A 21,438-nucleotide genomic window follows, 5' to 3' on the forward strand; every position below is an offset into this window, starting at 1 on the left:
CTTGTTTCTGAAGATTGGAATCTGAATCCTGTGTACCGTTGGTAGTGCTAATCCATCCCAGGCTGCACCAGTGCTGTTCCTGTTCCTGCCTGAACTCTGAAGCTCTGAGCGCGGCTACTCTGAATCCTGAACATGACGGGAGTTTTCCTTCCCTAGCTCCTGAAACGCCTCATCATGAGATAGGATAGGAAGCTTTAGGTTTGTCTTAATGGCCGGTCGTTAATCACGTGGTCTACTGTACCGCTAAATCCGGGACAGAGCGGCCGAGTTAGGCCAAGTAGCACCAGCACCTGCCACACACACACACACACGTGGAGCTTTAGTTAGCTAGCAGGCTCAGCAGAGCAGTTGCGACCAACTTGTGCTGCGACTAGCAAAGCCTAATCCAACCCAAACGCTGCTGCTCGCTTTGCTTTGGACTACATGGACACGGAAGCGACCGTGCATAACGCAGTGGATGGGCCTACTCCTCCTAGTACTTCTGATGTTCTTTCCTACAGGTACCAGTACTGCCGATACTTCCCCCCTTTCTTTTCCTCCGCCTTTCCCGTCGGAATGCTGCTGACCCACGCCCGCACAGTAACTAACGCGGTGGTGGCCGACTTGGGGGGCCTGGACCGGACAATGGCTAACTGTCCAAGCCCATTTGACCTTAAACTCTCCATTGGGGTTGGGGGCAGCGCGACCTAATCCTCTCTAGTTTAAGCCCCGGGTCTCCCGCGACCGGGGTTATATAAGCACTGTGCCTGTCACCGCCGGGGGGCATTAGCCATCGGCCATCCAGTCCTCTCCCTTTCTTTCCCAGCCAGCTTAGGAAGCAGAGGTTAGAGAGAGAGGATGGGCAACATGGCAGCGTGCTTGGCCCAACAGAGGACCACCACGGCTGTGCCGGCCGTGAGCCCCAAGCGGGGGCGGCTCATCTCCCTCAAGCTCCTCATGAAGGCCATCCGCAGGATGAAGACGAAGAGGGCCAAGATAGATAGCAAATCGTCGTCGTCGTCGTTAACAATGGCAGCAGCAGCAGCAGAAGATGGATCGAAAGGAGGAGGAGGCGGCGGGGTGGAGGAGAAAAGCAAGGTGGCGGTCTCCAACAACCCCAAGGGCGCCGTGCTGCGGTCGAGGCTCCACGGCCGGGGCGGCGGAGGCCTCAGGAAGGGCGCCGTGCGGGTGAAGGTGGTGCTGACCAAGGAGGAGGCCGCGCGGCTGCTGTCGCTGACCGTCGGCGGCCAGAAGGCCGCCGCCACGCAGATCGTGGCCGAGATCAAGAGGATGGAGGCCCGCCGCGCCGCCAATGCCGCCGCCGCCGCGTGGCGCCCGGCGCTGGCCAGCATCCCGGAGGAGTCGGCGTAGGATCGGAGGTCTCATGATGCCTAGGCAGTCGGCGTGGGCGATATATCGTACCGGAGGAGAGGACGAGGACTTGGGTTGAGCGGCGAGGCGACGCCGCGACGACGGCGTACGCTCCCCCACCCATGCACACGCGCGCCCGGCCGGCGCCGATCGGTTGGACGATCCATCCTCGCCGCGCCGCGCCGGTGTACAGCTAGCTAGCTTTTCCCTCTTTTTTTCGAAGCTTGGCTCTCTTCTGTTCTGTTGTGTTGTCGCCCGGCCTGTTATTCGTCTCCATCAGCTAGCAGTGTTCTGCAGTCGCCAGCAACCGAAAGAAATGGAATGGAACTCCGGCTCTTTCTCATGAAATGTTTATTGCGCTGTATGCTTTTGGATCCTCTAACAAACCAAGCTGCATCTATCGAACGTACTGAAAATTCGGCTGCTATACGTACGTACGGACTCACATCTGGACTGTTCGTGACCTATGCCTTCAACGGCAAATAGTTTCAGAAGGGGGAAGAAGAAAGAAAAACAAATGATGGAGGAGCGGTCTCGGAGTTTGTTGGCCGAGCCCGATTTGAATAATGATTGCGATGTGTTCTTGTCGATCCTGAGACTTGAATCATGTAGCTCCTCATCAAAAAAATAAAAAATCACAGGCGACTGATTGGGACATGATGTGCGGGCGCCCCATGTGCAGTGGTTCTGTCGCTTTGCATTGTGCTGGATAAACAAACAATGAGGCCGGGCTAGTAGTGGATTAGGCCTCGGGAAGGCATATAGAAAGGAAACCCCTGCAAATTGCAGTAAACAAAGGGCTTTTGCATTGCATGCGCTAGTGTTGTGGTTGAGTTTGGGGTTCTTCTTTATTGCAAGATATTTTTCACGTTTTTTCCCCTCGCAGATCATAGCACGACATTGAGTTCCAGCAACAATAGGGGAAAATATATATATTTTTTGGGACGTACTATTTAGTTTAATTTTAGGTTGCTGAAAAAACGAGCATGCATTTTGCATGCTTTTCTTTTGCAGACAGAAATATAGCAGTGTACTATTCTATTCGGCATCAATCGAAACATGTATACAGCCTAAATCACCGGGAATCCCTACTCCAATCTTCTTATTTTATTTTTTTCTAAAAAGAGATGAGCCCTTACTAGTAGTAGTAGAAAAAAGAAAGAAAGAAAGAAAGAAACAAGCCTTAATTTCAGCTGGTGATGGAAGACCAGTGCAAGACGAGTCGCTAGCCGCCAAGTGTCGCTGACGCTTCGTCCCCTCAACTAAACCTCCTTGAGCATGAGCTCGCTGGATCAACGCTACAGCCAGAGATCTCGCGTGATTTCGGGTGGTGGTGGTGGTGGTGGTTCCGCTGTTGCGTCGCGTCGATCGCCCCGCAGCGGCGGTTGCATCCAATGCAACACGTCGATCGATTCCTTCTTCAGTTCTTGGCGTACGTACGTGTCTGCTCTCATCTCTGATCTCGTACGTGCTACCGGATCGGAATCGGAATCGTTCGTTCGATCGGGGGCACATGCATGCAATGGTGGGGTCCACACATGTAGGGGTTAGGGTCATCCAGGAAGGTTGTTGATGCCCAGCCCAGGTGAATAGGCCCGCCCAGTGACCACGCCGCGGGCCCTAATATGCCAGGCCCACCGGAGCTGGCTTGCTACTGCCGGGCCTAGTTTTCCGCTGGGCTGCTATGTTTTCTTCTTTTTTTTTTTGACAGAATGGCTGCTACGTTCTCGGCCTCCAGGCCACGGGGCACACACGTGTCTCCTCTCGTTCACGCATTCTGGCGTCCCCAACTGCCCTGCCCAGGGATGGTGTCGTTGGGCGGCGCACCGACGCCATGGCGAGACAACTCTGCGCATGCCCGTAACACCACTCACTGGAACTCACCGTGTATATCTACCCCGCCGCCGTCGCCGTGACAAGCTAAGCTAGCTAGCTCTCACCCGCATCCCCACGCTCCCAGGGTCCCGTGCGCGGGCATGTCGTCCTCCATCAGCTCCACGACTATGGGCCGCGCCAGGGCGGCGCTTCTCCTGGTGGCGGCGCTGGCGGCCGCCCGCGGGGCCTCGGCGGCGGCGCTGCAGTGCGCGCAGGTTGCACAGCTCATGGCGCCGTGCATGCCCTACCTGACGGGCGCGCCCGGGATGACGCCCTACGGCATCTGCTGCAACTGCCTCGGCGTGCTCAACCAGCTCGCCGCCACGCCCGCCGATCGCGTCGCCGCCTGCAGATGCGTCAAGGCCGCCGCCGGGGGGTTCCCGTCCGTCGACTTCGCGCGCGCCGCGGGGCTCCCCGCCGCCTGCGGGCTCTCCATCAGCTTCGCCATCTCACCCAACATGGACTGCATCCGGTACGCACTTACGCACGCGACACCTCCTGCTGCCTACTCGTTTCCTTCTTCTCGTCATCAGTTTGTTTTACCATCCACCATTGATGTCCTTGCGTGCAGAGTTACAGAGGAAGAACCGTGAGATCATCAGACGGAGAAGTTGTTCAAGTCGCATCGCATCTTCCCACGAAATAAAACAAGCAAAGATACACCCATCAAGATCAACGATCTATGCTTGTTACTGCGCATCTCGTGATCTTTTCTTTTTTCCATTCAATTTGATTTAAATGATTCTTGTGTGTTTTTGATCTATATACAGTACTATTTTGTGCGCTAGCTTTTCAATCTAAGTATGCTCGTCGAGTGAACTACGATATGTGTTTCATCAGTGCTTGTAAAAATGCAAAACCGAATTCGTCCCAATATCGATTGCTTGCTACCGATCACACAGTAAAATCGATTCGCAGACAGTGCCAACTTCAGCTAGTTCAAACATCTAGTTCAATAACCTCAATTCTCAAACAGGTCCATCATAACAAACATTAAGCTACCACGATTCAGGAGAACAACATGCACGAACGAAATGAACTATCATCGACAAAATTTCACGATAAATTTGATGCGGCGAGATGAACAACTAACCGATCACTCATCACCCGTTGGCGCGCGCTCGAACTGCGCCCAGAAGTCGCTGAACAGGACGATGGCGACGCTGACGTTGCCCTGGCTGCCGGCGTGCACCGCCTTCTCGGCGAGCTCCCTGGCGAGCAGGGTCCCCGAGACCGCGGCGTCCACCGGCGGCGCCTCCCACGGCACGGCGATCCGCGAGGTCTTCTCCCCCAGCCTCCGCCGCACGAAGGCGCACGCCGACTCCGTCGACACGGCGCCCCAGAGCCCGCCGCTGGCCAGGATCAGGAACTCGTCCCGGTCCTTCCGCTCCACCGCCGCCACGTCCAGCTCCGGGATCACTGCCGGCGGCGGCGGCTTGTGCACCGACGAGCTCCCTGTTATCCGCACGTGCAGTTGAGCATCGTCAGCTAGCATTCATCGGAAGCTAGCCACAAAATCGCAGAATGGAGGATTATGCAGTGTGCGTACCAGATGCCAGAGTAGTCTGCAGAACGTTGTCAAGCTTGGATGTGGAGTCGTCGACCACATGGCCGCCGGCGTGTTCGACGCTCTTGTTCTCATCTTCCTGCTTGTTGGCCTGTGCCTGTACACAGAAATTATGAAACGCAAGCTCTTTATATGTGAAATATTTCCCCACGCGTAATCTGGATCAAAAGGCTTAATTAAAACACTTGGATTTCACAATGCAAGCGGGAGCTTCTACTACCACCATCGTTGTTTGGCTCTATGATTCGTGCGTTTTTGGTGGCCAGTGCATGGGGCATGAACCAAACGGGGGAGAGTTTCGCGCGCCTCTACGAACTACAAAACCAATTCGAAATTCAAAGAGAACAGAATGGTGCAGTAAGAAGCTCACACGCTTAGAGTACAACTAGCTCAGATACCTCTAAAATCTAGTCTACGATCAATCAAAGAGACGTCAATCTGTTCCTAGGAACTACGTACTTCTGATTTCTGAAACCCGATGGATGGCCACCTACACGACACGACACATATGCATGCATCAAAGATCAAACTCTGGACAGAGACGCGTGGACGACGGCAGCAAGAAGGAAGCTTTACCATGCGCTCGGGATCGGGAGTGAGCTGGACGTGCTCGCCGCCGCGGCATAGCACGGCCTTGGCGCCGCCGGAGCTCGCGACCACGAAGTACTTCTCCATGACCAGCGCGACGAGCGCCGTCGGGACGACGGGCGCGCCGCCCTCGCCGGCTACCTCCTCGTGGACGACGCGGAACGCCTCCTCGATGGCCGCCCTCCACCACGCCGCCACGTCGTCGCGCGACGCTGCAAGGAACCGCGGGCTCTCGCTGAGCAGCTCGCCCTCGACCTGCTCGGCGATCGCTTTGCCCAGCCGCGAGGGCAGGCGCTCGGCGACGGCCGCGCCGAGGTGGCGGCCGTCGACCACCGCGAAGTAGTCCAGGCCCATGGGCGGCGACAGCACCGTGAACGACCGCTCGGCCGCCACGGCGTCGGTCAGCTCCGGGCGCCGGCCAGCGAGCGAGACCGTGCCGTACGACAGGTACAGCTCCGGCGACTCGCCCCACTTGAGCGGGTCCTCGGGCGCCGCCCCCTCCGGGTCATTGCTCGCGCTCGACATGGGTCTAGCTAGCTAGCTAGCTGGGGTACGAACAATCGCGTCGCTACCAGCGTGCCATTTATGCGCCGACGGGATCGAAACCTAGCCTGTGAATGAACGATGCATGGCTGCGTGTACGCAGGCTAGCTGCACCAGCACGCCGTCGCGGTGACAGGTGAGAAACAATAGTTTCATTTTGGTCCTCTACACCAAGCGAAATATCACAGAGACCACTTCCCTAGTTCCCTGTTCCATCACCTTTTTCATTTTGCTTGCCGGGTTAAACAAAAAAAAATTTGAGATTGTTTTACAATTTCACGGTAGAATGAGGGCTAATTGGAAAATCAAAACATGGAAAATCGTTTGATTTGGAAGGTTGCTACTCCAGCTCCAGAATCCAGATACGACGCGATCTTGCTGCAAATGGAAAATGAGTCACAACTGGAGCATCGACATCTCATCCGCACAGAAAGATCCCAGGTTAAAAGATTTGCTTACCAATTCCCTTACTCTCATTAATTATTGGGCTTATTTTGGATACGAACAAATCCCCCCAGAATCAATCCAGATTTCAAAGAAATCTCAGAAATTTCGATTTCGAAATCTTTGGATTTATTTCGGAATCTGAAATGATTCTCGGGTTTTCGTTCGTATCAAAAATACGCTCTAACAATTAACAAAAGCAAGGAAATTGGTAAGGAAATCAATTAAGCGGGGATCATCCTATGGGGATCTGATGTGGCACTCCGATTTTATCTCAGTGATTTTTGACACGTTTATATGCTTGACCTTTGAAATTTCTCGTATTGCCTGGTCAATAATGTGGTACAAATCCAGGTTACATCGATCTAAAATCTGAACATGCGTGATAGAAAATTAAAAAAATGAATGGGCAGTGTAAAAAATTTCAAACGCGTTAGCAAGAAACATGAAAGAAATTCTAAGGACGTGACTACTACAGCAAAAATATGTTCGGCACAAAAAAACTTGTTGATATTTTGCCTATATATCATATATATTTTAATTAGATAAATTAATTTTACTCGTGACTCTGAACAGAATATGTAACCGTTCAATATTGACAAGACAACAACAAAGCTACAATAATTCATTCCTATTACATGAAAATATCATCGAGACATCGACAGGCTTAGCACTCACAAGCTGTTGAAGAATTCAGAGTGCTTAACTCACAAAAACTACAAGTAAAAGATAGTAACGAATACATGAAACAAGGGAAGAACTGGCCTAGTTGTGAAGAACTTCAAGCCCTGTTGGAGTATCATAAATCATTTGGTTCTGCGGTATCTTGGAGGCGCCACAGATTGGTGGAGGAGGACAAGATGGTGGTATGTTCTCTGGCGGCGGTGAAATATTGAGCGAGCGATGTTTGAGATTTAGGGTTAGTGAGAACAACATATCGGTATATAAAGGACAACAAAATCATTCCTAGACGTTGGATTCAATCCAACGGTAAAGAGGACGCCGTGTTAGGTGAAAGGTAGGTCATGCACGTGGGCCCTATTCTCGGAGAAATTTCATTTGCGCACAGATATAAGCGGCGTCGATTAAATTTACACTTGTCGTTTTCCAAATAATTTGCATACGTATTACTTTCTTAAAGGAAAAAACGACCACATTCAACATTTAGACAATGCAAGCCTAAAATAGATCCCGGAAATATGGTGGACAAAGTTTTGTTGGGATGGTCTCTAAATTTGTCTGATAGTGCTATCCAAAATCCCTAAAAACATGTTTGGTTACTAGAATCGATAGGAATGGAGTCGGGCTTAGTTCATTTTTCAGATGTGTGGGTAAAATCGTGCTTGAATTGCTTTGAGGGTCCTTTTTTCATGGTTGAAATTTATGGCCGCCCACCACGAGGTGAGAACCCCGAAATGATGCGTACAAGGCTAGCACAACACTTGACATGCCACGTTGCCAATGTGGTAAACCAGAACTGAGTCGTAGGGATGATGGAGATAGGTCACCACGAGAACATATCAGGTGCTCCCATCCTATTAGGTTACTCCCCCGATTAAAAAACAAAAGAAGTGCAGGAATGTTTCAACTAAAAATATAAATAGCTAGATGATGCAATGATCTATGTTCATGAAAAGTTTGGGATTGACGCAAAATGTTGTGCAAGGAGAAACAAAAAGAGAAGAATTGCATGTCAACTCGTTTATGGATCTCGATGAGCGGTGCACCCAATCGAATTACAAGCTGGTTTTCTTTTATTGTTCTTGTTGCGCAAAATTCCTCGAACTTTGCATGAACAAAGATCATAGCATCATCTATCCATTCATATTTTGTTTACATGCATGCCATCAACATCAACTTGGAAAAGTTCAAATGCCCAGTTCAACTAAAATTCATTTTGCTACGTCCGCCCTTGCACACATTCACCTAAAATTCAAATTGTTGGTAAAATTAAACATCCTCATAGATTTCAGCTCGCAGAAATTGGGATCTCTACATCAATTCAAACCAGCTCAAATATCCACCGCAATTACCCAAATCCATTACAACACATAGTACCAGTACCAGGGTTAGTAGTACAATGTTTGAGGCCACAAGACCGAACCAATCACTGGTCACTACTTACCATGCCACGGCGTGCGCGCCCAGAAGTCCCTGAACAGGACGAGGACGACGCTGACGTTGTCCTGGCTGCCCGCGCGCACCGCCTGAACCGCCAGCTCCTTGGCGAGCACGGTCGGCGAGCCCCTGGCGTCCAGCGGCGGCTCCCGCGGCCTGTCGATCCTCGGGGTCGTCACCAGCCTCCGCCGGACGAGACCGCACGCCAACGCCGGCGTCACGGCGTCCCAGAGCCCGTCGCTGGCCAGGATCAGGAAATCGTCCACCACATCGGCCTCCGCGGTCGCCGGCGGCCTGTACTGAGCTCCCTGCGACAAATCACGCAGTCCAAGTTGTAGTTTGCCGGCACGACACATTTGAAATCTCTAGTCCAAAATAATGGCAAGAGATCTGAACCTCTGCTCTGCTCTGAGGGTCATGCACTGCAGGCTGGACAGAGTGACAGGCATATGAATGACGAGAGCAAGAAGAGCTTTACCCTGTGGTCAGAAGTGAGCTCCACGAGCTCACCGCCGCGAGATAGCACGGCGTTGGCCGCGCCGGAGCCGCAGTTGGCGACCACGATGTACTTCTCCAGGACCAGCGCGACGAGGGCCGTCGCAGCTCTACCGGCGCCGCCGCTGGCCACCACCACCTCGCCATTGACTGCCCGGAACGCCTCCCGGATGACCGCCCTCCACCACCCGGCCACGTCGCGCGACGACGCCCCGCCGAACCGAACCGGACGACGTCGCTCTCGCTCGACATGGATCTGGAGGCTGAACACACTCGCTACCAGCGTGGCATCAAACGGCTAAACGATCGAAGCCCAAAGCTTGAATGCGGCGTTCGAGTGCTGCTGAGGCCGTCCATGTCCTCTGCGGCTCTGCCTCTTGAGGCGACGGCAGGCAAGGAAATCGCGTAGCAGCACGCCACGTGTTGAGCAGCAACATTTTCATTGTGGTCCTCTGCACCAAGGGAAATAGCAGAGAGATCTCTTTTGTGTTGTTGTCAGGATAGACTTCACTGTCGTGAGGTCTGTTTCGAGATTCTATATAACTTCTCTGTACGATGAGGACTATTTCGAAAAAGGAACTTGGCGCATCAACGGCAGTATCCTTTCAAACTCCAAGAGATGCGGTGGCCGTCCGATCTGGGAGGTTGCTCCTCGGGATTCGGTGCAATACTGCTGTACTTGGAGAGGGAGTCACCATCGAAGCATGGCCATCACATCTGCTGAAGACGATGGATCCCAGCTTAAAATATCCAAGGAATGGCACTCATTCAATTGTTATGTCCAACGAATTTTGCCATGTTTAATCTCACGTAATTTATTTTCAAAAAAAAGTTTAATCTCACGTGGTGCTCGTTCAGTGTAGTTAGATCGATTAGCAACACACGGACCAAAGAGACCCAAAATCTAATCTCGCACAGAACACAACTCCTAACGGGCCGTACATGCTATTAGCAAGAAACATGAAGAAACCATCTTTTTTTTTCTGCGAAGAACGAAGAAAACAGTTTTGATCACTTAACAAAATATTCTTGGGTTTAAATGACCAACATTTTGCAGTTGTATAGTAGCATATGTAATGGCTCGATCATATCACTACACTTTTACTATTTCAATCACCACACAACCAAACACTAGCCGCTAGTAGTATGCTTAGCCTGAATAGACAACGAGGATGACCGAGAATGTTACTAGCCCCATCACTCTTCGTCCCTCCTGCAACCTAGTAACAAACCTTGACACGTCACTCCTTCCACACACACAACACTACTAGTCCTTCACTTGATAAGTCCTATGGCGGCGTCACGATGGCCTGGCCTCCGGGTGACCGGGTGCCGTCCTAGAGGAGCTTGTAGCCGGTGATGACCCAGACGTCCGCCGGCGGCGCGGCATGGACGTACACGAACTCGGCGCCAGTGGCGGAACCAGGAAATATTTTAAGGGGGGCAACAAGTTAAGGTCGACATGTATACGAAATCTCTCAAAAATTCATCTTCCATTTTGCTGCTAAGTCTTGTGTACGGAAAGATCCACAACTTTGCCTTCAGTCTTCTTGTAAAAGGAAAGAAGTGTCTGTGTCTTTTTTTGGTTTAGCCATGATTTCCTAGATCAGGAGGCCGCGGGGACGGCGAGCTGATAGTCCGCCGCGCGGCGGCGGCGGCGGCGGCCGTGCCTCCGCACAATCTGTCTGCTTGATTCTGTGCTATCGTCTATTGAAGAAACGATTCTGAACATTACTTCTTGTTTGTTGCTTGCTGCTGCTGGGCTATTTACTGGGCCCTAGTTTTGACTGAGAGTGCAACGTGGGAGTATCTGTTGCCACGCTAGACAGAAGAGGGGAGGTCAAACTTTTTTTTGCGATATTGGGGGGTGCCCCGGCCCCCCCTGGCTCCGCCGTTGCTCGGCGCTCTTGCCGGCGGGCAGCGAGGTCAGCCAGCTCGGGAGCACGTAGCCGTAGCGCGCCTTGTCGACCCCCGACACCCCCCCCCCCCCCGCCCACACACACACACACCCCCCTTGCCGTAGATTGGAGATGCCGATGTGGAGCACGTGGACCGTCTTGGGCGACCGGTTGGTCACCGCCACCGCGTACCGGTGGTACGTCCTGCCCCTCTCCGTCCACGACGTCGTCGCGTTCTGCTCGATCTCGATGGGCGAGACGTGTTCAGCAGCTGCCGCTGCACGCACAGGATGAAGCTCTGTTTAGTCGAGATCGTCTTGTCTTAGACAACGGCTAAGTACGAGATGACATGTTCAGGTACCGCATCGATCAACAAGTGGAAAATGCAGGTTTAGTGATTACCCAGAGATGGAGATGACAGTGAGGTCTGGCTGTCGCTCTTGATAGATGTTGCAGAAACCTCTGCAAGCAACGAAACAGAAAACCAAATCCATTGGTAAGCATGCCCACATGGCTCAATCCACGCATGGTCACCGCTGAACTATCGACGAACTAACGAACCATCGGCGAGCGAGTGACCAAACCGGCGGCCAGTCGAGCGAGCACGCCCATCAGCGGCGCGTTGTTGTTGGTGGTGGCCTCCGTCTGCTCGTAGTTGTCCCTCTCGTCGGCGATGTTGTCGTCCTCGTCCGGCCCACCGACGGTGTTGCCGACGAGCAGGTTCGGGTTGCTGCCCCGGCGGTGGTACCAGCTGTTGTAGCCGCCCTGGCAGCTCACGAAGAGGGGTCGGCCTTGATGGACACGATGGACGCGCCGCGGTGGTGCGCCTACGGCGGGTACGTCGCGCCGTAGCCGACCATGTAGCCGCGTGAACGAACTACTGACGATCGAGCCAGCATCGACCAGCGCGCGGCAGGGCCACTGGGCGGGACAGCTATATATCACGCGCGTGATTTTAAAACTTCTATCACCTAAAAAAATCTATGCATGCACACATTGACCAAGGAAAAAATAGAGCACGGTCCAATTTAGGCTATCTCCAGCGATATCCTCTAAATCTCATCCTCTATCCCTTTCCTCCACATCAACTTCATTCTCTATACCAAACTTAACTCCAACAACATCCTCTATTTCCATCTTCTATACCCCACAATCTCAATTTTTTTTTTATTTTTTCCCAACTTCCCTCTCCCCAACCGCAACCGCCAGCGCCGTCGCCGCCTCCCGCCTCCCGCGCCCCTCTGCCGCTGCAGCCCGCGCCCCTCCGCCCTCTGCCGCCTGCGCCCTGCGCCCCTCCGCCCGAGCCCGTCCGCCCGCGGCCCCTCCGCCCTCTGCCGCCTGCGCCCTGCGCCCCTCCGCCCGCGCCCCTCCGCCCTGAAGCGTCCCCCCCATCAGGGAAGACTTAAAAGTGTCACTTTATCAGTCCCAGGAGGCTGATAACACTTTTATTACATCAGATGGTACATCACCGTACAACTCTACGCGGTAATGGGCAGTGAAGCGCCACTATCGCGAGGATTACAACCAGAACCCACACAACTACACTAGCTACGAACAAAGGATCATCAGAGTCTTGCGCCATGCGGAGCTCCAACGGTGACCTCACCCACAGGCAAGACTGGGTGCAGGACGGGACCCTACTCGTCGTTCTCTGGGATGTAGTCGGGATCCTCCACTGTAAAGTAAGAACGGGGTGAGTACAAACGTACTCAGCAAGTCCAATCACACCCACGGGGGGGTTATAACAGAATTAGATGCACAGGATAATCCAAGGATAAAGTTACGGTTCTTTTGCGGAAACACAATTATATGCCAGGGTTCGTTTTAAAAGCATTTTTCAAAACAAGTGTCTAAGAACGCACAATGTCGATCCTCACGGATCCAAGTTTCAAGCCGCTACCGGACTCCCCGTCCATCGTAGCACACAGCACTATTGCCGGATACTTTTCAAACAACTCACACCAGATCAACCCTTCCCAGAGAGAAACGCTAGTTATGTGACCACACCGTAACTTGCCCAGTACCGTGGGCACGGCTATTCGAATAGATTTTAACTCTGCAGAGGTGTGCAACTTTACCCACAGGCGGGGTACCACAGCACGAACACCTTAGTGCCGGTGCAGATCCCATCGAAGCCCTTACCCACCTTAGCTAGACCTGACTAGCCACCACGGGATCTATCAAGGGGTCATTCGACCTATCACCGAGGTTTAACCGGGGCATAAGTCACACAGAGCTTATCCCGTCTCCTTGATCACCCGTCGCTCCCAGCTCTCCCGATGGCTATCAGACTAACTAGTGGGGTTAGGCCAAGCCGTTGCCCATACAACGGTCAAGTGGCTTGCACGACAGGAAGCTAGGTGAGATGTCACAACAACTCGGTCCTTAGGGGTGACAGGACGGACATCTCCCTCCCTTGCCTTACCACACAGGTACGAGCACACCAGCGGCAATCCACACAGAATTGCCGTCCATCCCGTCTAACTCACTTTTCAAAAACACATTTTATCCCTTCCCACACACACACGCGTTTCCTTTATAAAGTCAGGTGTTCAAGGTGTGGTTATCACAACAAGGGTGGCTATCCTACCATGTTTACGGCACGCAAAACCATGCAATTTCATAAAACAGGCCATTGGGTTGTGTTTATAAAAACTAGGACAAAAATATGCATCAAAGGGCGGAATTGAACTTGCCATCGTCAAACCCTTGCGGGAAGTCCTGATCGGAGCACTGTCCTTCGGGTTCGGGGTCGCAGTACTGGTCCTCAGTTGCTTGGTCGCAGTCGGGAACCTCGTCGTTCACTCCGTGTCCTACGACGCAAACAAACAGACATACAATCAAGCGAAAGAACTAAAAGCTCTTACCGATAGGCTTGAATCGGAAATAATTTGGTTACGGAGTTAGGGGCAATATCTCTGGGTGGTTTCTTAATGGCATAGCTAAAACTATACTAGAAGCGGAGTGGTAAAGTTTCGGGTCAATCGGAGGTCGTTTCGCACATAAAATGACGCGCTGAAGGTGGTTTCAGGGCTTAAACGGGGGTCCGGGGCTTGCTCGTAAACTTTCTAGAAACAGAAGGGCCTTTTCGTAAATCTTGGAAATATAAAAGGCATAACAAAAAGTGCGAGGGATCTACTTGAAATTAAATTTATATCATGGGGGGTCTAGTTTTGGAAATAGCAAAAGGAATAGGTTCTTTTCGCAAAGGTGTCAAAGGATGGAGGGGCTTCTAACTAAATAGAGGAGAAGGGGGGGGGGTTTTTGGGCAAAACTGCCCTTTCTTCCTCCTCCCTTCCGCACAGAACAGAGGAGGGGTTGGGGGGGGGCGCCGGCGGCCCAATCCCGGCCGGCAGGGCACGGCGGCGGTCCGGGGGGGTGGGGGAAAAGAGGGAGGGGGGCGCGGGGAACCCATCCCCGGCCTCACCTTGGCTCGGGCTGCAGCGAGGGGGGCTGCCCACGGGGGCTTGCGGCGGCGGGCAGAGGTGCCCGTGGGGGCGGCGCCGGGCTGGGGGAAGGCGAGGGCCGGGTGGTGGAGTGGGTTGTGGGGTGGGTGAGCCGCGCGGGGAGCCAATTTATAGAGGGGGGAAGGCAATGGAGCGGCGGAGCCGTGCGGCGGCCGGTCACCGGCTCGGCGGGCGGCGCGGTACGCCTTAATGGCGGCCGTGTCGTGTTGTGTGTGTCGTCGAGCAGCGGTGCGGCGAGGTTGGGGCGCGGGCACGTGGGGCGGCGCGCGCGGCGAGGCGGGGCAGCGACGGGCGGCGCGGCACAGAGCGCGCGGGGCGTGGCGTGGCGCAGCGGGCGACGCGGCGGCCGTGCGGGCGGCGCGTGCGCGAGCGCGTCGTGGCTCGGCCGTGCGCGTGCGCGTGCGCGCGAGGGTCGGCGGCGCGCGCGCGTACGGCGGCGTGTGCGAGGGCGAGGTGGCGCGCGCGCGAGGGCAGGGGCGCCAGGCGCCGGGGCGGTGTGCGGGTGGCGCTCGGGAGCAGAGGAGCAAGGAGGAGGAAACAGGAAGGAAAAAGGGAGGGGAGAAAAAGGAAAAAGGGAAAAGGAGAATGGAAAAAAAAGAAAAGAAAAGAGAGAAAAGAAAAGAGGGGAAAGGAAAAGGAGAAGTGAGGCGCGCCGGCGGGATTCGCGGCGGCGGCCGCGCGGCGGATTTCACGGCGGTGACCGTGGCTTGGTCGGTTACGTGCGCGCGGCGTTCGCGCGCCACACGAGGGGAAAAAAAATGGCGTGTCTGCGATTTGATTCGGGTGCCGGGAATTTTAGGGTTTCGGTGAAAATGAAAACCTTAGCGCGTGATTTCTGGTAAAATTTTCAGGATGTTACACGCCCGCGGCCCCTCCGCCCGCGGCCCTCCGCCCGCCGCGCCTCCTCCCGCGCCCCTCCGACCTCCGCCCCTCCTCCCGCACCCCTCTGCCGCCTCGGCCCGCGCCCCTCCCCCGGCGCCCCTCCGCACGCCGGCCCTCCCGCGCCCCGGCGCCCGTCCCGCGGGCGGCGCGGCCGCCCCTCCCGCGGCCCGCCGCCCGTCCCGTGCCCCGCCGCCCCTCCCGCGCGCCGCCGCCCCTCCCGCGCGCCGCCGCCCGTCCCGTGCCCCGCCGCCCGTCCCGCGCGCCGCCCCTCCCCCGGCGCCCCTCCGCCCGCCGGCCCTCCCGCGCCCCGGCGCCCGTCCCACGTGCGGCCGCCCCTCCCGCGCGCCGCCGCCCCTCCCGCGCGCCGCCGACCCTCCCGCGCCCCGCCCCGCACTGCTCGGCTGCCGCTGCCCATCATCCCGCGCTTCTCGGCCTGGTGCCGCCCCGCCTCCCGCACTATGGACTTCGACGAGTGGTTACAGCAAACGGAGATGGAGCGAGAAGCACATCAGCGAGAAATGGAGATGGAGCTAGACGATCTGGAGGACTTCACCCTCATGACGATGTGCATGTGGGGTGCCCATGTGCCTCGCGAAAGGGTGCCTCGCCAAATCGTGCCTCGTGATCACCATGATGGTTTCCGTCGGATATGGGCAGACTACGTCGCTCCCCAGCCGGTGTATGGGGACCGGCTGTTTCGAGAACGGTCCGTCGCATGCATGTGTTACATAATGTTGTCTGCGTTTTCATGGCGAGTGGACTAATACTTGTTGTCTTTAACTCCGCAGCTTCCGTATGCGACGGCATGTGTTCCTTCGGATTGTCGACGCGGTGCAGAGGGTGGATCCTTATTTCATCCAGCGTCCGGACTGCACAGGCCTCATGGGAATATCTGCCTTGCAGAAGTGCATCGCCGCCATTCGCATCCTGGCTTACGGATTACCAGCCAATGCGGTCGACGAGTATGTGCGTATCGGTCCCTCGACAGCTCAAGAGGCCTTGAAGCATTTCTGTCGAGCAGTCATCGATGCATTTGGTGGATACTATCTGCGAGCGCCAACTGAAGAGGATGTCCGCCGCCTCGTCGAGGAAGGTGAACAACGGGGATTCCCGGGAATGCTTGGCAGCATAGACTGCATGCATTGGACGTGGCGCAATTGCCCATCATCGTGGAAGGGCATGTTCACCGGCCGTGGGAAGTCACCTTCTATGATTCTAGAGGCTGTGGCGTCCAGGAACCTATGGATTTGGCACGCTTACTTTGGAATGCCAGGTAGCTGCAACGACATCAACGTTCTTCACAGATCGAGTCTCTTTGACCACTTCATGCAGGGGACATCGACGCCGGTGAACTTCACAGTCAATGGGCATTCATACAACATGGGATATTACGTGGCAGATGGAATCTACCCAGACTGGCCCGCATTTGTGAAGACCGTCCGTCATCCGATGGAGATGAAGACTCGCCTCTTCGCCGCAAAACAAGAGGGTGCTCGGAAGGATATTGAGAGAGCATTTGGTGTGCTTCAGGCCCGGTGGGCAGTGATTCGTGGGCCGGCCTATCCATGGGACAGGGATGACGTGCGGGATATGATGACCGCATGCATCATTATGCATAACATGATCATCGAGGACGAGGGTGACAGGGCAACGAACACCATCTTTGAAAATCCCGGGCAGCATGTCGACCTATCAACGGGGAACTTGGGGGACCGACATGCATTTGTTCAAGCACATCACCGGCTACGAGATCGTGATGTCCATTTTCGCCTGCAGTCAGACCTAATTGCGCATAATTGGAACCTACATGGGTCGACGGTTACCAGTGCGACGGATGTGCCACATGTGTGACCCCATGCACGGCACACCCAATTACATGAGCTAAGCAGGTATGTACAACTGGACTTTAATTTTACAATTATGACTATTTCATGGAATATATCAAGCTTGATTTCATACTATATAATTATAAAATGGCCTAGTTATACTGCCTAGTAATACTGTAACAAACAAATCCCTGTTGCCTCCTATGATTGGTTTGTCAATGCTCCTTTTGATTGGCACCTCCAGTTTCCACTGGTGTCTGAATATGCAGTCATGGATCTGCTAAGTACAATTTTTTTAGTTAGTGCCCAGACATAGGTGGAAACTTGGGTGAAAGTTCCTCTCTTAATTTTTGATCTTATGGTGCACTTACCATGTGATAGCATCTTGGGTGTTGTTTTGATATGCTTTAACCACGTGCTAAGGCTTTTAAATATGTATCAATTTCATTGGTCTGAGTGAGAAACATTGGCCATCCTTAATTAATGTTTACTTATGCTCGTGTCAGGTGAAACACCTCTGTTTTTTGCAATACTAGGTCAGGGATCTCGGGCTATTGTACAGTATCTTATCAGCAGTGGTGCCGATCCAAATAAAGCAAACAATCGTGGGATTACTCCACTCCACCTTGCAGCAGGACAAGGTTTTTTCTGCCCATGTTATGTGTGTTTTGGAGTTTTAGCTGTTTCATTGAGCTTTTTTTTAGGTTTATCCTGGCAAATCTGTATTGCTTTGACACAGTGGGTTGCTTCATATTTTTATAGGTCCATGGGAAGAGAGACCTGGACACTTTGGGGATGTTTGGCATTACTGGACTGATGATGGCCTTGGATATTATGAATTTCTTCAGGTACCAGTTTACATTGCTTCATGTTCAGCAATGGCAGGTTGCATGATGCATCCTATGATGTATGCTTGTATTTACAAGGAATATATACGTGGAGCTTGCATGATGCATCCTATGATGTATGCTTTTATTTACATGTTCTGGAGACTCTCAAGAACGTCATTGATTATCTTGCTTATTTAGATTATCATTTCCTGTTTAGAGTTTAGACAGTAAGAATGTTTCTGAATATGATTCCAATGCAGGCTTTTGTGAGTGAGTACGCTGTTTGGAGAAGTGATGCAGGTAGAGGAAGTCTTCTTGCTTCATTGGCAGAAGCTGCTTTCCTTACTGGGTTGGAGAATAATAGGTGAGCTGTCCTTTATTAAAATTTGCATGGTTGTGAGTTTATTGACGATCAGACCTGAGTTGTCATGGATAAATATTGGGTGTTGTCTTTGCTTATTGAATAGACATGCCGGACTTCTGCCTGCTCTAGTTCCACTTCCACTACCAAGATAATATTTTACTGTGAGTTAGATGACCTTTTGTTGGTTATTTGCAGTGACATTGTTCAGATGGCAAGTTACGCTCCACTGTTCGTGAACGACAATGATCAAATGTTAGTATTCATGGTTTTATCCTTTATTTGTTTCTTGTGTTCATGTTGATCTAATCATCTAACATTGCAATTATTTTGTTTGAATAAAACAATCAGCTGGAACCCAGATGCTATCGTCTTTAACTCATGGCAACATTACGGAACTCCTAGTTACTGGATGCAGACACTTTTCCGTGAGTCCAGTGGTGCTATGATTCATCCAAGCAAAATCAGTTCCAGCTACTCTGAAAGATGGATGACGCGTATTCCTACATGTGATCTCACGAAGATGGATGACGCGTATTCCTACATGGATGCCATGACATCATGTTTAAGATTTCTGCAGCTGCATATGAAAAATGGCTGCCTCGCATTGTATGTTTCTGCACATCTTACTTAACCTTGAGATTCAGCACCCCTCCAGGCACAGCATTATGGTCAGGTGGTGCTTTACCAGTGCATTCATGATGCTATGTATTTTGTAAGGTTGATGTTTATGAGAAAATTTTGCACTTCTCATGTATAAATGCGACCTCGTAGTGTAAATAATCATTTTGAAGAATCGAGATTTGAGTGAAATTCTGTGTTATGTTACTGCTCTTGATTTTTCTTTCTGTCACATGGTTGATGCTTCTTGAACGCATTCACCACTGCCTATGTTCAGGTTCAGCAATGGCAGCTGGTTCTGATATTCTGAATGTTCCTTCTGACTGCATTTGATTCAAATCTAACTTTTTTCAATCCATGTACTGAAGACCAATTTTCTACTATGATTTATGGTTTTTGCCAATTATTGAAGAACGGGTGCATCAAAAAGTATTGACACTGCTTTCTCTGTCTATCTGAAACTTCTTTAGGAGACAATGAAACATGGAACCCACCACCCAGATGCCAAAATCAGAGAAACACTGTTGCTTGCTGGGACACAGGAGCTTATCAACCTTCAAAAAAATAGAGTGCCAGCAGCAACAACCATCGCTTTGCTGATGCAGAGAGCAATAATTTTCATCAAACTAAATGGAGTCCAACACACAGTTCATTTAAACAATAATTCTGGCAGTTCATACAACATTCAGCACTAAAAGTTCTCAAACATGTAACAATATCTCTCGCTGCTCATACAACACTGAGCACTTAAAAGTTCTCAAACATGTAACGATAGTTCTAAGATAAGGAATACACGCAATGTTCCGCAATCGTACACAAAGTTATCAAATAATACAGACAACATCAGTTGGTAAGGCCGATACCAGTCAGGGAGGAGGCAACGAGTACTTCGCAAGGATCTGCTCCTGCTGTCGCTTGTAGAACAGTCGTAGCGCTGGCGAGCACCTGTCGAGATCTATACTAAGAATACGTTCCTCTTCCGCGCGTTCTTCCTTGGCGGCCCGAGACCGCTGCATCTCCATCCGACTCTCCCTGTCACTCTTCTCCATCTCCAGCCGACTCGCCTCCATTGCCAGCCGACTCTCCTCAAGCGCCAGACGACGTTCCTCCAGCTCCCTTTCTGTAGACATCTTCTTCTCCTGCAGCACAGCCATCGTGGCGTGGTGGGTGGCAATCTCAGCATGACTCTCCTTTATTAATGACAGCTTGTTGCCCCACATATCATTCATTTGTGAAATGTATTCCGACGAGGACGACGATGTGGCGGCCTTTTTGCTCGCTGCTTTAGTGGTATCCCTCCCAGCCGGCCTCTTGCTCCCGCTGGAGGCCGGGGGATCAGACTCGGCAGGACCGCCCACTCCGTTGGCACCGCCAGCTGCTGCATCGGAGGAGTCGTCGTCGAGCACATGTACCTTGGAGTGAGCCCCAATGCACGCCTCCCACTTTGGCTCATCCTTCAATAACTTCCAGGAGTGCATCTGGGTGAAAGGCTTCTGCAATGCTGCAGCATACCGAGCCATTGCCTCCGTCGTCTGAACAAGCTCAGAATAGACAAAAATGAGGTGTATCAATTGTATAATTTGGATATCTGTATATAAGTAAAATCCAGGTCCATGTTGTCCATGAATGCAAACGTACAGAAGTTGAGAAGCATGTCAAGTACCTTGTCCGCGTCCGACATGCCGCTGGGATTCAAACGCAGAACGCAACTGTAGAACTCGGAAAACTTGGTGCAGCACTCTTTGATGTAGTCCCAACGAGTCGTGAGCGACTTCTGCGATCTCTCCGGGTAAACCTCTCGAGATGAGTTGTACCCTTTCATGATCCGTAACCAAAACCCTTCTTTCCGCTGCCCGGTGTTGACAACCGGGTCAGTACTTATGTTTAGCCACCACTTTGTCAGGTTTACGTCTTCTTCGGGATTGAAATTTGGAAGCTTAACCTTCGGACCACTTTTCCCAGCATCGGGGTCGCCCCCTCGGACCCTCGGACCTTCACTGACCTGCTGCATTGGGGGTCCTGCTGGAGGCGGCATGGTTGGTGGAGCAGGGTAAAAATAAGGAGGTACTGGTGGCGGCATTCCGCATGGGTGGAAGGATCCCATCCAATGCGGCCGAGAGGCAGCATTGGCAGCAGCTTCAACCTCCACTCTCTCGTCATTGTTGCTGCATCCTTGCATGGCGTAATTGGTCACGCGGTCCATGACCCTACAAATCACAAAGCACAAAAAGTTGTGTGACTTACAGTACAAACGAGATATATGGTTAATGTTCAGTTGAAATTGCCTATTTAAATACATTGTTCTGCTTAATCATTACATTTGAGATGATGCACTCTGAAATTAATGAAATAAAGAAGAGGGGGAAAAAATATGGTCTGAAAATGCAACAGGACAGCGGCTACGGCAATATCCAACACTGTCACACTCTAATCTGCCTGTTGGTACAGCTGCATCAACTATCCATAATGCAGTATTATTGGTTATCTTAAAAAGTACCTATTGCGAACCATATTATTGTCTATCTAGAACAATATTATTGCATGATCCCTACCTACCTTCAGGCTGAATACAC

General features: G+C 52.3%; 6 protein-coding genes across 6 annotated transcripts; 4 read left to right on the forward strand and 2 right to left on the reverse strand.

Annotated features, from left to right (window-relative positions):
* The first annotated feature begins 819 nt into the window (after positions 1-819).
* On the forward strand, positions 820-1,698 carry LOC112895521. The gene has a single exon (XM_025963473.1). The coding sequence runs from the start codon at positions 838-840 to the stop codon at positions 1,348-1,350; it is 513 nt and encodes a 170-aa protein (XP_025819258.1). The 5' UTR covers positions 820-837; the 3' UTR covers positions 1,351-1,698.
* Positions 1,699-3,326: 1,628 nt separating this feature from the next.
* On the forward strand, positions 3,327-3,818 carry LOC112892876 (non-specific lipid-transfer protein 1-like). Its single transcript, XM_025959978.1, has 2 exons — positions 3,327-3,697; positions 3,797-3,818. The coding sequence occupies exons 1-2, from the start codon at positions 3,327-3,329 to the stop codon at positions 3,816-3,818; spliced, it is 393 nt and encodes a 130-aa protein (XP_025815763.1).
* Positions 3,819-4,321: 503 nt separating this feature from the next.
* On the reverse strand, positions 4,322-5,905 carry LOC112892878 (probable protein phosphatase 2C 8). The gene is made up of 3 exons (XM_025959979.1): positions 5,369-5,905; positions 4,775-4,889; positions 4,322-4,680 (listed from the first exon to the last, which is right to left on the reverse strand). The coding sequence occupies exons 1-3, from the start codon at positions 5,903-5,905 to the stop codon at positions 4,322-4,324; spliced, it is 1,011 nt and encodes a 336-aa protein (XP_025815764.1).
* Positions 5,906-15,685: 9,780 nt separating this feature from the next.
* Positions 15,686-17,078, forward strand: LOC112892879 (protein ALP1-like). The gene is made up of 2 exons (XM_025959980.1): positions 15,686-15,933; positions 16,016-17,078. Exons 1-2 carry the CDS (start codon positions 15,686-15,688, stop codon positions 17,076-17,078), a joined length of 1,311 nt encoding a protein of 436 aa, XP_025815765.1.
* A 971-nt stretch (positions 17,079-18,049) lies between these two features.
* On the forward strand, positions 18,050-19,198 carry LOC112892880 (alpha-L-arabinofuranosidase 1-like). The gene is made up of 4 exons (XM_025959981.1): positions 18,050-18,247; positions 18,443-18,499; positions 18,596-18,741; positions 19,143-19,198. The coding sequence occupies exons 1-4, from the start codon at positions 18,117-18,119 to the stop codon at positions 19,196-19,198; spliced, it is 390 nt and encodes a 129-aa protein (XP_025815766.1). The 5' UTR covers positions 18,050-18,116.
* A 533-nt stretch (positions 19,199-19,731) lies between these two features.
* LOC112892882 (glutathione S-transferase T3-like) lies at positions 19,732-21,068 on the reverse strand. Its single transcript, XM_025959983.1, has 2 exons — positions 20,529-21,068; positions 19,732-20,397 (listed from the first exon to the last, which is right to left on the reverse strand). Exons 1-2 carry the CDS (start codon positions 21,066-21,068, stop codon positions 19,732-19,734), a joined length of 1,206 nt encoding a protein of 401 aa, XP_025815768.1.
* Positions 21,069-21,438: the final 370 nt, after the last annotated feature.

This window comes from Panicum hallii, chromosome 5 (genome assembly GCF_002211085.1).
Source record: "Panicum hallii strain FIL2 chromosome 5, PHallii_v3.1, whole genome shotgun sequence".
In the NCBI taxonomy this organism is placed as follows: domain Eukaryota; kingdom Viridiplantae; phylum Streptophyta; class Magnoliopsida; order Poales; family Poaceae; genus Panicum; species Panicum hallii.

Bases quoted from the DNA above. Each gene is read 5' to 3' on its own strand.
- LOC112895521 (XM_025963473.1), top strand. From the start codon at position 838: ATGGGCAACATGGCAGCGTGCTTGGCCCAACAGAGGACCACCACGGCT.
- LOC112892876 (XM_025959978.1), top strand. From the start codon at position 3,327: ATGTCGTCCTCCATCAGCTCCACGACTATGGGCCGCGCCAGGGCGGCG. The intron at 3,698-3,796 runs GTACGCACTTAC...CCTTGCGTGCAG, and splicing joins CCCAACATGGACTGCATCCG to AGTTACAGAGGAAGAACCGT.
- LOC112892878 (XM_025959979.1), bottom strand. From the start codon at position 5,905: ATGTCGAGCGCGAGCAATGACCCGGAGGGGGCGGCGCCCGAGGACCCG. The intron at 4,890-5,368 runs GTAAAGCTTCCT...TTCTGTGTACAG, and splicing joins CTCCCGATCCCGAGCGCATG to GCACAGGCCAACAAGCAGGA. The intron at 4,681-4,774 runs GTACGCACACTG...TGCGGATAACAG, and splicing joins GCAGACTACTCTGGCATCTG to GGAGCTCGTCGGTGCACAAG.
- LOC112892879 (XM_025959980.1), top strand. From the start codon at position 15,686: ATGGACTTCGACGAGTGGTTACAGCAAACGGAGATGGAGCGAGAAGCA. The intron at 15,934-16,015 runs GTCCGTCGCATG...TTAACTCCGCAG, and splicing joins GACCGGCTGTTTCGAGAACG to CTTCCGTATGCGACGGCATG.
- LOC112892880 (XM_025959981.1), top strand. From the start codon at position 18,117: ATGTTTCTGAATATGATTCCAATGCAGGCTTTTGTGAGTGAGTACGCT. The intron at 18,248-18,442 runs GTGAGCTGTCCT...GGTTATTTGCAG, and splicing joins ACTGGGTTGGAGAATAATAG to TGACATTGTTCAGATGGCAA. The intron at 18,500-18,595 runs GTTAGTATTCAT...TAAAACAATCAG, and splicing joins GTGAACGACAATGATCAAAT to CTGGAACCCAGATGCTATCG.
- LOC112892882 (XM_025959983.1), bottom strand. From the start codon at position 21,068: ATGGACCGCGTGACCAATTACGCCATGCAAGGATGCAGCAACAATGAC. The intron at 20,398-20,528 runs GTACTTGACATG...GAGCTTGTTCAG, and splicing joins GCATGTCGGACGCGGACAAG to ACGACGGAGGCAATGGCTCG.